At 42.5% G+C, this 17,473-nt stretch overlaps 1 protein-coding gene across 2 annotated transcripts in view; it reads right to left on the reverse strand.

The window, feature by feature from the left end:
* Positions 1 to 1,310: 1,310 nt before the first annotated feature.
* ANP32A (acidic nuclear phosphoprotein 32 family member A) overlaps positions 1,311 to 17,473 on the reverse strand; it is a 43,419-nt gene continuing 27,256 nt past the window's right edge. Inside the window, exons 1-8 of one of the 2 annotated variants that reach the window (XM_077128342.1) lie at positions 13,226 to 13,529; positions 12,558 to 12,711; positions 9,591 to 9,740; positions 9,239 to 9,361; positions 6,510 to 6,708; positions 5,111 to 5,208; positions 2,806 to 2,869; positions 1,311 to 2,528 (exon numbers count right to left, since the gene is read on the reverse strand). In XM_077128342.1, coding sequence (XP_076984457.1) covers positions 2,467 to 2,528; positions 2,806 to 2,869; positions 5,111 to 5,208; positions 6,510 to 6,708; positions 9,239 to 9,361; positions 9,591 to 9,740; positions 12,558 to 12,623 — 762 coding nt within the window. In that variant the 5' untranslated portion in view covers positions 12,624 to 12,711; positions 13,226 to 13,529 and the 3' untranslated portion in view covers positions 1,311 to 2,466. Of the gene's footprint in view, positions 2,529 to 2,805; positions 2,870 to 5,110; positions 5,209 to 6,509; positions 6,709 to 9,238; positions 9,362 to 9,590; positions 9,741 to 12,557; positions 12,712 to 13,225; positions 13,530 to 17,473 lie in introns of those variants that run through there. The other variant, XM_077128343.1, reaches the window with a different exon arrangement.

The following is a 17,473-nucleotide window of genomic DNA, read 5'->3' on the forward strand; positions in this document are numbered from 1 at the left end:
TGGGCTTTCTTTCTTTGACATCTTTGACTAAGTTGGCGAAATGGAAGTAGCCCCAGACAGAACATGGGTTTCACCCTGGCTCCACCTCTTACTCAACTTCCAGGTTACTTAACCTGTTTTTCTCATCTGTAAAGTGAACACAGTAAGACCTGCTTTAACCGTTGTTGGGAGCACCCTGCATGATTGGTACAGAAGGGGCTTTCCTTCCTCAGCCTCATCAGCATCTATTTATTTTATTTTGTAGCATTAATTTTCGTTTCTGAATCTATCCTGAAAGCCCTAATGGAAGGAATCAGGGCCAGAAAATCCTCAGCCCCACCCACCTACTTTCATGTTTTTTCAACAGCTCTGGGAGGCAAAGCCCCAGTTCTTAGCACAGCAGCTGGCCCATTAGGAGACCACCTCTACATATCCTGTGCTAGGAGCCAGAGGATGTGCACCCCAAGATGGGTAGGTGGCAGGGCACATGGGTTACCACTTCATACTTTTGGCGTCACACCCTGATTCTAAGATAGGAAACTAGGATTCACTAGGGTTCAAGGACGTAAGGCTGGGGGATGGATAAAATTCAATACAGTAAATTGATATAACCCTTCTGGAAAGCATAATGGAACCTCACACATGAGCTTTATAAACTTCAAAATCTTTGGCCCAACACCTATACTTCTAAGAGTTTGTAGTAAGAAATCAATTAAAAATATGAGCAATTGCTTATCTGTCTACGATACTGGTCAGTTGGTATTAACCCAAATATACAATTATCTGATTAGAAATAAGCAATCAGAATATAGTTGGACTATTATATAGCCATTTTAAGATACATACTTTTGAAAACTATTCAGGGGTAGAGAAAAAATGATCACAATAAAAAATTAGATATAAAAGGAACAAAATACATGCTGTAGGTAAATCTCTAGATTTGTGAAATAATGTTTTATACATTCCTAAGGTTTTCAAGTATATATTATTTTTACAGTCTAAAAAAATGAAAGAATATTCAAAATAAAATTCCAAGGGCTCAATTTCCACCAGTTTGGGTGGTTATTTCTTAAAGAATATGTTATCTTATATCTCTTTATTCATATTTTAAAAATCAAATTTTTAATGAATATGGCATACCAGACCACCAAGTCTTGCTTAGAGACCACAAGTATGAAAATGTAATGTCAGGTTACACATCCTCTAAGAAAAGCTACTTTTCAGGCAACAAAAATGAAGTCGTCTCCCCCACCCTCCTCAGCTAGGAAGTTTTCTGGAATGTACTTTAGAAAGATCAGTGGTCTCTTGGACTCAAAGAAGTCATCCCCAAAGAAATTGTATAAAAAGATTTATTGAAATCTATCAATGACAAACAGACATAAAACTCAAAGTTTGGCTCTTCTGAGGGGGAAGAGAAAAACTGGTGCAGATGTTCTTTTATACAGATGAAACATGGGCTAGGAAGTAACACATCACTTCTAAAGAAATCCAGAAGAGGGACATGAAAGCAAACCTGTACATTCACTAGGAATTTGCAGTCATTTCAGATTTCCACTAGGTAAGAAAATACAATTTTGCATTAGTTTTTCCGTGCTCGGGTGTATGAAAAAAACAAAAACAACCCAGCCGACATGCAGTTACATCTCCTGTGCTTAGGTCTGTAAAAATGTTCTAAGCACAGAAGTACATGTGGAAGAATCCTCTTGTCATTTTGTAAAACAAAGCATTCTAACATTTTACAGGCCAAGATAGGGCAGTATCTTTTGTTTTGTTTTAAAGAGGCTGAAGTTTGTGGATTTGCATTTCTCTTTTAATTATAATTACCAAATTTATTTTACTCATGACTCACAAGCCTGCCGTTTCCAGCTCTCTGGCTCTTAAGGGTAACATTGGAATCCTTGCTGTCGAGCAAAGCCCACCACCATCTGTGAAGGGGGAAGGGGGACAAGAGATGGGGAATACCCCCAAACCAGTGCCAAAATATACCTTTAGATTGCTATTTACAAACTAGGGCGTTCGATGCCTCTAGCAGGCCCAGGAAATGCAGAAGTCACATGAACCAAAAAAAGATATAGCTGGTGCTCAGCCCCTCCTGGGCTTTGAGTAACCAAACTGAGGTCAGCCATGGCCTTCCAACCAACAAGAGTGGGGAAACACCAGGAAATTTAAGAGACCTCCAAACCATCCTCTTTGAGAGTAAGGAACAAATGCTCACATGGTGTGTACTCAGCTATTGCATTTACAGGGTCAGAATCACACAAAGAAAAAATAGGGGGAAAAAATAAAAGAGTGGCAGTAAAAATAGTATTTTATTCCACCCCCACCCTCCCTCCCCCCGCAACCCCCAGTACACTTTTCCCCTCTCGTTCCCACAGCAACGTTACAATCAGAAAAAAATAAGTTTCGGGGGGGCGGGATTTGGGGCGGGGGAATACGGGTAAAAACAGTCAAATCACAATAGGAATTTTTCAAAATAGGTTATTCCACTTAGTCATCATCTTCTCCCTCATCTTCAGGTTCTCGTTTTCGCTTTTGACCCTTTTCTTCTTCTGGAAGAGTAAGAAAAAGGAAGGCATTTAGATTAGACAATGATCTCATCTCTTAACCCACTGGCTGCAGAGAAACTAAGGGTCACACATCTGGGAAGTTTGAAGCCTGAGACCCATCATCCCTGGCAAACTGAGACAGAGTATCTGCAAAGCCAGGGAGGCACCTGGGGCCTCAGATAGGTGTGCACCACCCATTGCTAGAGTGTTTTGGGCCTGAGGAATTTAGTGCCTACTGAAAGGGCCAGCCAGCTACCAACAGAGAACAAGAATGCCATACCACCAAGATCTTCTTCATCTTCCTCATCATCTACTTCTCCATCATTATAGCCTTCTTCATCCTCCTAGGAGAGAAAATGGACATCAAAACATTAGAAATGCCTGCAGCCTAGGGGTAAGTCAGGACAGCCACTTTCTCTTACAATGAGCTCTAAAAGGTTTTGTCCCCAACCTCTCAGAGCTCCACACCAAGGGCACACCATCTCAGGATGAATCTAAAGCAAAAGTTCTTAACCTATTTTGGATCAATAACCCCTTTGAGAATTTGCAGAAAGCTTCAAATCCCTTCCCCATGTCATATACAATATTTACAACCAATTTTCAGAGAGGTCGTATATTCTACCCCAGGATAAGAATACTTCAGCAATTTCATTCAACAAAGGACCCTGGGTTTATGCTGCTCCTGAAGTCAGATGCCAGTAGAATCTCTGTTCGTTGAATCCTGTTCCTAAAGCATCAGACAGCCCATTTTTAAAAAAGAACATGATGACAGACCAAAAGGGGGGAAAGAAGTGTAACTAATAAAGTATCCGTGGCTAAGATTTCAAATAGAGTCGAGAGGCTACCCTGGAGGTCACTCTTATACAAGGTTTTAGACATTGCTACCTATCATAACTTGGCAAACCCCAATCAAAACCATTCCAGCCAAACCTAAAGAACACCTAGGGTAATTATATAAGATTCTACAAAGGTTCTATGTACTAGGGTAACTTTCCAGAAAACTACAGCCTCCAGACAGGTACCTGGACCAGGTAAATCCTGAAACCTAGCGGGCCCAGCCTCTCTAGAATGGCAGCTACTTCTATCTCCCTATCCCATATTACTGACAGCTTCTTCCAACACGAAAAAGTTAGAACGGCCATAGCCCAAATACCCCTAAAGAGAAGGACAAAGAAAGATCAAAGACGATGGTGGAGTTATACAGAGCAGATATGGTTCAACAAATGAGTATGACTGCTGAATCATTAAATTGATATTTCTTTTAGCCTCCAGCATCTCAGAGCAGCAAGAAGTAAAAACCTAAACTTGTGGAACTATAACCCATACCAAACTCTGAAATCTGTTCTACAACTAATTATTGCGCTGTGCTTTGAAATTTATTGCTTTTTTGTATATATGTTATTTTCCAAAAAAAAGAAAAAACTGTGATTGTGATGATAAAGTAATATTTATTCCTTCTAGCCTCCTATATTCTGAAGCAGCTAGAAGGAAAAATCTGAGAGGACGGTATGGTAGCCCATGACAAACTCTGGGATCTGTCCTATACTATACCTACTTGTTGAAGAGTGCTTTGGAAACTATTGCTTTTTTCTTTCTTTACTTTGTATATCAGTTACACAATACAGAATTAAAAAAAAAATGTGATAACAGACTTCTTTTGTCAAGGGAAATATCCTATATAATGTCACCAAATAGTTCACTAATCAGTCAATATGCCAAAACAAAAACACTTTTATTGGAGGCTGGAAATCTACAGATGGTCACTGAGATTGCAAAACAAAAACAAACCCCTGCACATTGTGGCTCTTATCCCTCTTGAGACACTGTCCTTAAGCATTTACTTACATCTTATTTTATCATATTAACAATGCAGTGAGACAGGTATCACACTCCCTATTTTATAGATGAAGAAATAGGCTCAGAAAGGTCAAGTAATTTGCCCGGGGACATACAGCTAGTGATAGAGCTCGGATTCACCCCAGCAAAGACTGTGCTCTTAACCTCTGTACTATATTACTGCTCACAAACTTTTCACAAACACTGTTAAAAAACTGGGAACCAGCCAATCTGTTAGTATAAAGGTCCACTCCTGATGCACTATTTCTACAGCTCGCAGGTTTCTCTCTGATATAGGACCTGGCAGTGTCTTATTCTCCTACCCGACTATTTGTTCAAGTTAGTGTTGGTCTTTGATTTTCTCTAGCACACTGTTAAGTGCTCATAAATATTCAGTGAATTAACATACAAGTGCAAACAGGTAGGAAATGGGGACATTGATCCCATACTTCAGTAAGAAATAATTTTCACGCACAAATGAAGGCCAGGCTTACCCAGACAGATGACTCTCCTCTTTACATGCCTCCAGAATCCCCTTCTCCCCTTCTAATCCAATCTCCCCAAGACCAGCCCAGGAAAGGGTCCTGAAATGGACTAACTTCCTTGCCCATGAGGGAGGCAACTTCCCCAACAGGGCTCTTGGGCTGCCAAAGGCTGGCCACTGAGGCACTTAGTGGACTGACTCAGGAAAAAGTAACGGGGATTTAGGGGGAAACTACCCTCCACCCAGCCCAGCCCAAGCGCCTTACCTCTTCCTCTCCACTCACATCCTCCTCTTCACCTTCTTCTTCTTCATCTTCATCTTCCTCATCTTCCACTACCTGAGCATCTTCATCATATTCTTCCTCTGTGCAAATGAAATGGGGAAAAATAAAGGAATTGGTGCGGACCTGGCTCCTCCCTCACATCAGCCCATACACCGGGCTAATGGATCTGGCAGGATCTTCAGGGTGGGGCCCATGACCCTCCTATACCCACCCAGCCCCAAAGTCTGAATGCTCTAATGCTCTCAAAAACAGGGTCCATATGTATGACTGAGCATACCCTAAAGTAATATGAAAGCTAAGTACCCTACAGAGATACAAAAGATAAGCCTTATTGGAAAGTTTTACAAAAGTAAAGATTTCTTTTGGAGGCTGACCACAACGAAATTGCTCAATCGAAGGAACAAGGAAGGTACAGGACCTGGGAAAGCTGAAACGTCAATTCATTTAGAAAGAGCATTTAGTTCATCTCTCCTTCACTTTAAAGATGAGAAATAAGAGGTTGAGAGAAGTGACCCATTTAAGGTCACGCAAGGAATTAGTGGCAGAGCTAGGTCTAGAAACCTTGTCCCTTCTGCCATATGACAAGAACCCTGCTAAGACAAACAGGGTATCTGAATACCTTACAAAGTATTATTACCAACCCAACAGAAAAAAAACAAAATCTTCTGCCTGAAATAATGTAAGTGCCCCAATTCTCAATTTTACCCTGGTCATAAGGACCCGTGAGGAAGCTGCACCGTGCTTGTGGCACACAAAGGTATGGAGGGTCTGGGCAGAGATGCTCCCTTCTTTCCTTCCTGAAGGCATGGCTCAGTCCCCACCCCCACCCCCAGCAGCTTCCTTAGCTGCCCCAAGCCCTCAGCTCCTGAGGCCACACCCTCAAGTTCACAGGTCTGCAGCCACAAGGGGGCCCCCATATTCTCCAGCTCATAACCTCACCTCCACTGGATACCTACACAGAAGGGGACACTCAAGCTACATAGCCCAGCCTACTCTATGCCCTCTCTGAGAGTGTCCAGGGTCACACTGCAGACAGACACTGTAGAACTTGACTCCCTCGGGGGCCATGGGATGTGGAAAAATTACAGCGAGAAGGACTTCAGCGAGATGGTTTTCTAAGGAGTTTCTACGCAATTGGAGAAGCTCAGGATGTTCTCATGCCCTGTGAGGCGTCAACCAAGGAGACAGATTACAGAACAGTAAACAAAGCCAAAAGCCCCACTCCTCTGGGCAGCTGTGGAAAGAGGCAGCCGGGCAGCTAGCCCTCAGGGGCCAGGTGGGGGCCTCTCAATATCCAGCTCACCCACTCTATAGAGCTGGGGAGAAACCCACGGGCCTCAGGCCAAGCCCCCGCAACCTGGCCCTTCCTCTCCACACGCACCATCCTCGTCTTCCTCCTCATCGTCCAGGCCCTCCACATAGCCCTCAGCGTCTGAGTCAGGGGCCTCCTTGTCATCCCGGTCGTAGCCATCAAGATACGTGAGTTGTGGTAGGAGCTTGAACACGTTTTCTCGGTAGTCGTTCAGGTTGGTTACCTCACAATTGAAAAGGTCTAAGCTCTTGAGGTTTTCTAACTTCTTCTGCAAGTGGAAAAATGGAGTGGACAGTAAGCAATTAGTGGGAGGTAGGCCGGGGAGGGGAGGTCACAAACAACCCTGGTAAACAGGCAGGGGTGACATGAGATGGTGTGGAGAGCTTAAGACTCGCAGGTGATAAGGAAGCTCTGATTGGCTCTGCTCAGCTGTGGCATATGCCAGACACATCACCCCTGTTGTGGGCCTCAGTTTCTTCATCTGGAAAATGAAGGGTTTGTATAACTTCAGGATTTTTAAAACCTCGCCCATCGCTTATACTTTATTCTGCAATTACAGCTTCTCCCTTAGCAGTGACCAGCTTGAAATGAACTTGGTGTTCTCTTTGATACATGAACCAAGAGCTTTGGTGTAGTTCCTGTCCTTCCCCTAGGGCCAAGCCACAGGGGAACTAAAAAGGGGACATAAATTAATCCTTTCTGCAAATAATAATGATGACAATAACAGTAGCAGCTAACATAGCACTTCATATATGTTAACTCAATTTATCCTCACAACCCCTAGAAGGTAAAAATAAGTATTAGTCTATTTTACAGATGAGGAAATGAAGGGCATGGAGAGGTTAAGAGCTGCCAAGGTCACAGGATTGGATTGAATACGGCAGCCCATCTTCAGACCTGTGTTACTCTCTACAATACTGTCTGCCAGAAAGGACAAGAGAAAAACTGATGGGCAAACCCTTCCACCACCTCAAATAAAACGCTCTTGGAGTGAAAGGGGATTCTGTTTATGGTGGTTAACATGATTTGCTTTGCCAGTGTAGTATAGCCTTATCCCTCCCCGTTTCATGGCTGAGGCGCAGGAAGTGAAAGGGTCACAAAACTGGCAAGAAATAGAGCTGCGTCTTGTCTTTGCCTCACTGTCTTCAAGGTGCCAGGATGGGCCCCTGTTCTGATAGGAGCCAGGTCTAACTGGACAGGAGAACCACTGGCCCTCAGGGTCAACGGGAAGCCAGGTCACTGTCTCTAACCCGGAAAGAGTGCTCAAGGATAGGGAGGGTCTACGCTGTGGTCTGTGAGGGCTGGAGGTGGGGGAAGCCCGGCACACCCTAACAAAAGCAAGTTTTCCACCCACTCCCAGAAGGTAAGCCTGACACATCACACTGATAACCAGGGAAGGGGAAGCCTCTGATGTCTAATGGTGACCAAAACACAGCATTTTTCAAGGACTTTACATGCTCTGTCTCCATAACTCAGCCCCCAAAACACACATAGCAGAACTTCAAAGATTTTTCCTTTCCGAGTGAAATTATGAAATCAAGACATCCTCCAGGGTAAATCAGAATACTTTCGCTTTTCTCCTAGGAGATGAGCAAAAGACCTGAAAAGGTCCGTTTGAAATCTATTCTATTCTAGTTGGCCCCATGTTAACAAATGGACAAGCAAAGTTTGAGCCTGGACAAGAAACACCAACTTCCTGTTCTGTCATCCCTTGATGGCCCTGCCAATCATCCCCTCAAGCTTCCATGGAGTACAAAGAGTAGCTTTGGGACAAAACCCCTGCAAACCCAAACTCAAATTGAGGAAGCACCTGCAACCTCCACCCTGTATACTAAGAAAAGGCAAGCACAGACAGACTTAGCAAAATAACCCTGTGGTCTCTGCCAATTCTAAAATACATAGTTATAAGGTGCTTCTTATATATATATTTAATGCCATAGTATTTCTACGTTTCAAAAAAGCTGCTTATATTAATCAGTGACACACCCTATCACTGATTTCCTTAAAATCAAGGAAATACAGTTCAGATCCCGATAATAGAGAAATTGTTATTCTGGGCAGGATTTATCCCTTTCTAGTTAGTAAATTAGCAAGGTAAGCTTAGCTCTATAAGAACAGTAGAGCTGGAAACCCTAACCCAAGTCTCTGAGATGTTGGTCACAGTTACACCAAGAACCAGTGGCCAGCAGCTGTTCTTCTCCGTGCCATGTAGAGGGAAGTCTGAACAAGGCTCCCACAGCAGACAGTTCTCTGCCACCCCTGCTCCCTGAGAGAACCCAAGCTGCCAGCAGAGCCTCATCATCCAGGGTTTTTGTAACAGGACTAACCGATCTCCCACCATCCAGTCACCAACCTCAGGTTAACGACCCAGGGAAGAAAGGGCACCAGCCTTTGTGATCAGCTTTATTCTTGGATAGTCCCTCCCCCACCTCACCCCCAACAAGGGCACAAGTTATACCATAAGCCTGAAAAAACGGTGGCTCAGGTTTTCAAAGCTAAGTAGAAACTATGAGGGCAAGAGCACTAGACCAATGACTGACAGCAGGGTCCTAACCCCACCTTCACACTGACTGCCTGTTCTGGCTAAGCAAACTTGGTCAAGCTTCTTAACTTACTTTCTTAACTAAACAGAAATAGTTATTCTATCTCATAGCACAGTAAGAAGAATCAAATAAGTACAAAAACAAACAAACAAATAGCAAGTTATATAAATGCAAGGGTAGTATTCCCCAACACCAATTTCTCCCTGCTCCCGCTCAGCCCACCCCAGTGGAGAGGAGAGAGTTCAAATGACTTACCAGTGGCTCTATTGTGCTGAGGTCTCTAATTTTGTTGCCACTTAAATTTAGATGCATGAGGTTCGGACACTTTTCTGCCAATATTTCCAGGCCCCCTGAGATTCTGTTATCACTTAGTTCAAGCTAAACAAGGCAGGGAAAGAAAAAGCAGAAATGGCTCCTAAAACCAAGGCACTCAGTGCAGAGCTGTGTGGATCTCCCCCCATCCAAGAGAAAGGGCAAGTTGTCTCAAGGAATTATCTGGCATGTTGGTGCATGCACCTGGTTTTATACCTGCAATTATGCTCCTGAAACACAAAGTAATCCCTTCCTCCTCCCAACACACACATACTCCCTACACTCTCATATTTACCTTCTTAAGTTTGTTTAACTTTGGTAAGTTTGCGACTGAGGTGAGGCCTACATTGATTGTACTTAAGAACTCCAGTTCTTCAAATTCATCTGTGAGGCCTTCGATTTTGCCTTCATTCGACCGACAGTTGTCCAGGACAAGCTCTTTCACCTGGAAAGGAAAGTTATGCATGAATGGAAGTTAAGGGAAGGCAGAAGTAGTGGAAACGGTGACAGAGAGCCCTCCTTTGTGGGTATGGAGACAGAGCTTTTCTGGTTCTTCTGGATCACTGTTCTGCCAATGATCAAAGGACAGTTCACCTATCCTGGTCTTTCTGCCTTCAGCACTATTGAGGAGAAAAGGAGGGTCGGGTTGCAGAGTTGCCAAACCAGGAAGCCACTTCAGACAGGAGCTTTTGCTGGACTGGAGGAGACAAATCCAACAGGCTCTGTTGCTATGCCCAGGAAGGTGGTTTTATTCCAACCCTAATGCCACATTCTCCCCCAAACCCCATTTAAAACGAAAACACCAGTCCCACAGCTCCCTACCAGGACTGGCCACTATGTTGTTGAGGACCTCTGGGCCTAGGACTCAACACTATCAGATCTCCCCTGACTCCAGTGCCTTTTTTATGACCCCAACCTAACCATCCCAGCTACCTACTTCTGATCCTCACCGCCCCACTTCCTTTTGCCTCCACGAGTCCCTGACCTGCTGCCTGCTGACAGTTTCCCAGATTCACACACATGCTCGCTCTCACCAGCTCCTGACATCAGGCAAAGCCTGCCCACCTGATGCTGGCATTCATCACCAAGGTCACCCATTGGCCTGCTCCACGACGGGCAGCAGACCAGGACTCTTCTTCCTCTCCAGACCAGCACTGTCCAATAGAACATCCAGCAATTTGGGCAATGTTCCTCACTGTCTAAGAGAGTAGCCACTAGCTACATGTGGCTTCTGAGCACTCAAAATGTGGCTAGTGTGACCGATGAACTGAATTTTAAATTCAATTTTAATTAAGTATTAAGAATTATATAGAACAACACAACTTTAATTTTGCTCTTCGGGGTCCTGAGCAAAGAAGTGGGAGGCAAAAATGGAAATCAAGCCACAAACCTAAGGTTGGCCCATGACATGCTGAGGTTGGCAAAGCCTAAAAGGCCTTTGGCAGTACCTCTGACCTCTTATCCCTCTCCAACTCCCTAGAGGTAGTTTTGCCTTATTAGAGTCCTTATGTTCTCCCTTCTCCTCTTACCACAAATTTGAGTCTTAAAACCCTTTATTTCTTGAAGCTGAATGTGAGAATGACAGGCACAAATGAGATCAGAAGGAAAGACAGACGATAAAGACTAAGATGGTATAATCTAGGAATGCCTAGAGTGTACAATGATAGTGACCAAATGTACAAATTATAAAATGTTTTTGCATGAGGAAGAACAAAGGAACGTCAGTATTGCAGGGTGCTGAAAACATGGTAATTCATATTTTAAAAACTTTAATTTATGTGAGACTAAAGCAAAACAATGTTTATTTGGTAAAAAATTTATAATTTGACTAGTGCATTTCCTAATATAAATTGTGTGGACAGTTTAATTGAATACCACAAGTACATGGAACCTTGAGTAGGGCATGAGAGTTTGTAGGTTTGTCCAGAGTGATGCCCCGATGAATCCCAGAGTGATTTGATCAGTGAGTGGAAAAGTATTTGCAAAGTCCCCTTCAGGGAATGGTGAGAATGGGGAGAAATGCAACTTTCCCAAGTTGAATTCTTGATATTCTCACAAGCAGTGTGGACAACCAAAGCTACAGGCTGAGCCCCCAATCTTGGGGTTTGCTCATATGAAACTTAACCCCACAAAGGATAGGTCAAGCCTACTTAAAATTTAGGCCTAAGAGTCACCCCCAAGAGAACCTCTTTTGTTGCTCAGATGTGGCCTCTCTCTCAGTCAGCAGGACAAGCAAACTCACTGCCCCCCCCCCCCCAACGTGGGACATGACTACCAGGGGTGTGGACCTTCCTGGCAATGTGGGACAGAAATCCTAGAATGAGCTGGGACTCAGCATCAAGGGATTGAGAAAACCTTCTTGACCTAAATGGGGAAGAGTGAAATGAGACAAAATAAAGTGTCAATGGCTGAGAGATTTCAAACAGAGTTGAGAGGTTATCCCGGAGGTTGTTCTTACGCATTATTTAGATATCACCTTTTTAGTTATGTTATATTGGAGAGGTTGAAGGGAAGTGCCTGAAAATGCAGAGCTGTGTTCCAGTAGCCATGTTTCTTGAAGATGATTGTATAATGATACAGCTTTCTCAATGTGACTGTGTGATTGTGAAAACCTTGTGTCTCATGCTCCTTTTATCTACGGTATGGACAAATAAGTAAAACATAGGGATTAAAAATAAATAAATAATAGGTGGAACAAATGTTAAATTTAGTAAATTGAACTGCTAGTGATTAATGAAAGGGAATGGTAATGGGAATAGAAAAAAATAGGGGAAACAAAGGCTAAAATATATTGGGTAGATGGAAATATTAGTAGTCCAATGAGAGGGAAAGGTAAAGGGTATGTTATGTATGAGTTTTGTTCTCTTTTCTTTTTCTGAATTAATGCAAATGTTCTAAGAAATGATCACAGTGATGATACTTTGAGTTTTTGACTATATACCAAGAATGGAATGATCATATGCTAATAATGTTCACATTTGTATGTTATGTTTAAAAAAATTAAAAACAAAAACAACTTTTATTTCTAAGGAGACAGAAGGAGGCTTTTAGAAGTAGATTTGTCTTAAATGCAGGAATAGAGTTGCAAGTGAAATTCCAGGCTCTAGTAAAGATGGTAGGAAGATCATCTGAGAGAAAGTAATTAAGTCTCAGGCATGAAATAAACCAGGGCTGAAAAGCTCCTTAAAGGTGATCCCTCAGGGCTGTATCTGATACTCAAAACCCCCTATAATACCCAGCCCAGGATCACAGCCATCCTCACCTTTCTACTACCTGCAGCCTGCCAGGAAACATTTACTGATGTCTCCTGGGACTTCCAGACTTCCATCCACAGGTCCTGATTTTTCACCAATAGCTCACATGGAACAGGTTTGTCCTCAATAGTAGCCCTCCAATTGTCTGAAGTCTTTTCTTCTCTTAGACAGGCAGATGGACATTCAACCCAGCCCTTGTCTAGGGCAGTTCCTTCCCTCCCACCCTCCACAGTGCCCCAGGCTCTGAGCAGGCCAGTTTGTCTAGCTTCCAAAGGGTCCAAGATGACCACAGCTTGTCACAGTCCTCCAGGTGGGGTAGAAAGAATAGTGTCTCCCTCCTACTCAGGCATCTCTGAGCCAAGCGGAAACTTGGAAGAAGAGCTGGGGACAGGATACCCAGCCTCCCCTTGGTCCATCCCTGCCAGCAGGGGACCCCTGAGGGCACACCTGCATCTGAGTCCTGCAGGGGCCCACAGCTACTCTGTTTCCAATTTTTCCTCAGAACAGAGGCAGAGCACCCTGTCTCAGCCAGCAGCAGTTTTTAGGTTTGATCTGGCATAGATCACAGAGGATAAAACCCAGGGAATGGCAGCTCTTTCCCAGAGATACCCTGGCCACCAAGGCCCACCTTTCTGAAATTGGTTCTGAGATGAAATAAGTTAAGTTCCTTTCTTACCCTCCTCAAGCCCCAGGAGAGGCTAGATGGCCAGGTCAAACCACCTTCTCAAAGTTGTTGGCCAAGAGTGCCTGGGAATAAATTCTGTGAGGCCTTCTGCTCTCGGACAGGAAAACAATACAGAGTCAGGAAGCCAGGCTGTAGGAGATCAGAGCGAACATACAGAAATCAACTATATTGAGGGAGGGAGGGGGAACCATCGCTTTCATTTGCAGTAAACACTGGAGTCACAAGGTCTAAAAAAGAAGTTAATAAAGAAGACTAAACAGTCTTCTTTAGTAACTGGCTTCCTTGGAAGGCCCTGGGAATTCTTTTAAGCTCCCACAAAGAAAGACAAATATGAAAAGGGATTCCAGTCCACCCTCAAAGATTTCAGACGTGGTTTTGCTAGATGGGTCAAGGGCTTCTCCTCTTACTGCCATTAACCAAGGAGAGGAGAGCCTCAGAAATGGGGGAAGGGAGTGCTGGGGAGTCAGGGAATTCCTCCTGGAAGTTGGCCTCTTTCCCAGAGAGGCACAATACTGCCTGCCACTCCTGCTGGCAGCCTAGGAATACTACAGACACAGGGCAGGGTTTCAAAGCTCAGACCAGGATACTTCCCAGCTCCCAACACCACACCCAAACTCGGGGACAGTACACAAGCCACTGCCATTACTAACTTTATTACTAATAATCCCAGAATCTTTCTTGAGCCTTTTCAGGCACACTCTAGGTATATCACATGCATTATATTGGGGTAGTCTCCTCATCTTATACTCACAGCAGAACTACCTATCTGAAAGTCCCAATTAATATGGTTGAATGAGACACTTCAGGGCTCTGTTCCCCCACAGAAGCTTTGAACGACCAGCAACAACTGGCAAAAATAATCTTTCTTAAGTTCTAGAAAACAGTTAAACGACTGCAGTAACAGGTCAAGAACCGAACCAAACCAAGAAAAAGACAAATTAAAAGTAACAGGATCTTTCGAAGCTCTGGCTGGTCAACCTGCACTCCCAGTGTGAGCTCTGGGCCTGGTTACAGAAGGAGCAAAGTAACCCTCTTTGACATACGGGGAACATGTATGTCTGGCCTGACCTATCCGGTGGTGACTTGAGGGATTTGCTGTCCCAGAACTTGGCTTGCATGTAGAGGAGGCAGTTCACTGAGGTCTCCTACAAAGCATTGTGGGAGAGCAGTCAAGCCGTGCTGCCTGGAGCAAGGGGTTGCTGGCTGTAGGACAAACAGTACTGTGCCCAGAATGGTGAGAAAACAGTTTTCTAGGGATGAGGGGACACGTGGAACCGCATACATGAGGGAATTTCTAGGGCCGTGAGCACATGCCCAAGGTAAGAGGCCCGTAGGAAAAGATCAAGGAAGCCCCAGGCTTTGGCTTGGAGCTATTCTCCAAATTGACTGTGCAGATAAGCTCTGAAGGGCAGCACTTGCATAGATCAATCTGCTAAGACTGGGAAAGGTGTTTCCTTTTTTACTGTTAATTCCTGGCATTCAAAGAAAGCACTATCAGAATACTAGCTTGATAAAAGCTTAAGGAATTGGGGACTCAAAATCTAAATTTCAAGATAGCACACTAAAATATCAAAATAGCCAGGTTTCACAAAAGACTGTAAAACATACAAAAGATACAGGAAGAGATGGCACAGACAAGAGAGAAAATTAAAGCCTTAGAAACCATCAATGAGGAGAACCAGATCTGAGATGTATCAGTCAGATTTTTAAAAATCAGTCCCAAATATACTCAGGATGCTGAAGGAAAACATGGACAAAGAACTAAGGGAAATCAGGAAAAGGACAGATGAACATAAAGAGAACAGAGAGATGGAAATTATGAAAAGGAACCAAACAGAGCTGAAAAACCATAGTAACAGAAATGTAAGTTCCCAGGAAGGGTTCAACAGCTTATTGGAGCTCGCAGAAGAAAAAATCAGTGGGGCTTGAAGACAACAGAAATCATCCAGTCTGAGGAGGAGAAAAAAGAAAAAAATGAAGAAAAGTGAACAGAGCCTGAAGAACCTGTGGGACATCATCAAGCTTATCACCATTGTGGGGGTCCCAGAAAGAGAGGAAAGGGGCAGAGGGAATATTCAAAGAAATAATGGCTGAAAACTCCCCAAATTAAGCAAACACATGAATATACATATTCAGGATGTTCAATGAACTCCACACAGGATAAAACCAAATAGATCCATGCCTTGCCATGTTATAATCAAACTGCTGACTGCCAAGGATAAAGAGAGGATTCTTAAGACTACAAAAGAGAAGCTAAATGCCACATACAGGGGTGCCTCAATAAGATTCAAGTGCTGGTTTCTCTATGGAAACCAAGGAGGCAGGAAGGCACTGAAGACAGATTTAAAATGCTAAAAGCAAAAAAAAAAAAAAAAATCACCAAGCAAGAATTCTGTATCCAGCAAAACTGTCTTTCAACAATGAAGGAAATGTTGTGATATACTTTGAAATTTATTGCTTTTATGTATATATATGCTATTTAAAGAAGAGACGTATAACAGAGAAGAAAGGATTTAACAAATGAGTATGACTCCTGAATCATTATATTGATATTTCTGTTGGTCTCTAGTGTCTTAAGAGCAGCTACAAGAAAAAAAATAAAATAAAATTGTGGAACCATAACCAATACCAAACATGAAAATTTGTTCTATAAGTACTTGTTAAAATGTACTTGGAAATTTATTGCTTTTTTGTGTGTATGTTATATTTCACAATTTAAAGAAAATATTTAAAAAATGAAGGAGATTACATTTCTGAATACAGTTAAAAAGGGAGAAATTTTAGTTGGTATGTTACTAAAATAAAAAAAAATAAATAAAAAGAGGAAGGAACTAAGACACTCACAGACAAACAAGAACTGAGGGACATTGTAATCAGTTATCTGACCTTATAAGAAATGCTAAAGGGAGTTCTTCAGTTGAAAGGGAGGAACACTAGACACTGATTGAAGCCATAGGAAGAAATAAAGATCTCCAGTAAAGACAGTGAAATGAGTAAATATAAATACCCGCACTATCATATTTTAAATTTGAAACTCCACTTTTTGCTTCCCACAAATAATCAACGGTTTTGGATTTATAACGTATAAATATGTAATCTATGACAAGAATTACACAAAGGTGAGGTGATAGAGGGGTACAGGAACACAGTTTATATATGCTCTTAGAAGTTAAGGTGGTATCAAAGCAAATGAGGCTGCTAAAGATTTAAAATGTTATAAGCCCCATCATAACCACAAAAAAAAATCAGAAAACAGGGTAGAGGTTGTCAGAGGTGGGGAACAGGGGAAATGGGGAGTTAATGTAAAACGAGTGTAGAGTTTCTGTTTGCGGTGGAGGGAAAGTTCTAGTAATGGATGGTGGTGATTAAGTGAATAGTATCCTTGGGAGGGACTGGGATGGATAAATTTATGTTATATATATGTTTTCACATTTAAAAAAGAATTAAAAGCAATGTATGATACTGGATGGGATATAAGAATGGAGGAGAAAAGGTTCAAAAAGACATTATTGGGACACAAGAAAATACGAGAATGTAAAATGTAAGGTATATATCAATATTAAATTTCCTGAACTTGAAAACTGTACTTTGGGTAATTTCATAAATGAATATCCTTGTTTGTAAGAAATGTACATGGAATTATCACATATTTAAGCAGTATGATGTATGCAACCTACTCTCAAATGTTCAGACAACAGCTAGATAGATACAGGCAGACAGACAGGATAAATGGAAGATAGAAGGATATGTCAAAGGTGGCAAGATGTTAAAATGGTAGATCTGGGTATCTGGGGGCGTGGGGGTATGCTGGAGTTTTCTGTATGGGGTCTGTGTTATTTTTGTAACTATACTGTGCGTGAGTCTGATATTATTTTAAAATATGAAGTTTTGGTTGTTTTTTTTTTTTTTTAATAAGGTAGGAGTTGGGGTGAACCACTTATCCTAAAATCTCAGGACTTGACCCTAGAGGGGTACATACTAATCAAGGTGGTCAGTGTTGGCTTTAAAGATGAAATTTATAAAGAGACTGTTCAACTCAACAACAGTAAGACAGCCAACCCAATTACAAAATGGGCAAAAGACTTGAACAAACACTTCTCAGAAGAGGAAATACAAACGGCCAAAAGGCACATGAAGAGATGCTCAACTTCCCTGGCTATTAGAGAAATGCAAATCAAAACCACAATGAGATATCATCTCACACCCACCAGAATGGCCATTATCAATAAAACAGAAAAA

Source organism: Tamandua tetradactyla, chromosome 14, assembly GCF_023851605.1.
Source record: "Tamandua tetradactyla isolate mTamTet1 chromosome 14, mTamTet1.pri, whole genome shotgun sequence".
Lineage (NCBI taxonomy): Eukaryota > Metazoa > Chordata > Mammalia > Pilosa > Myrmecophagidae > Tamandua > Tamandua tetradactyla.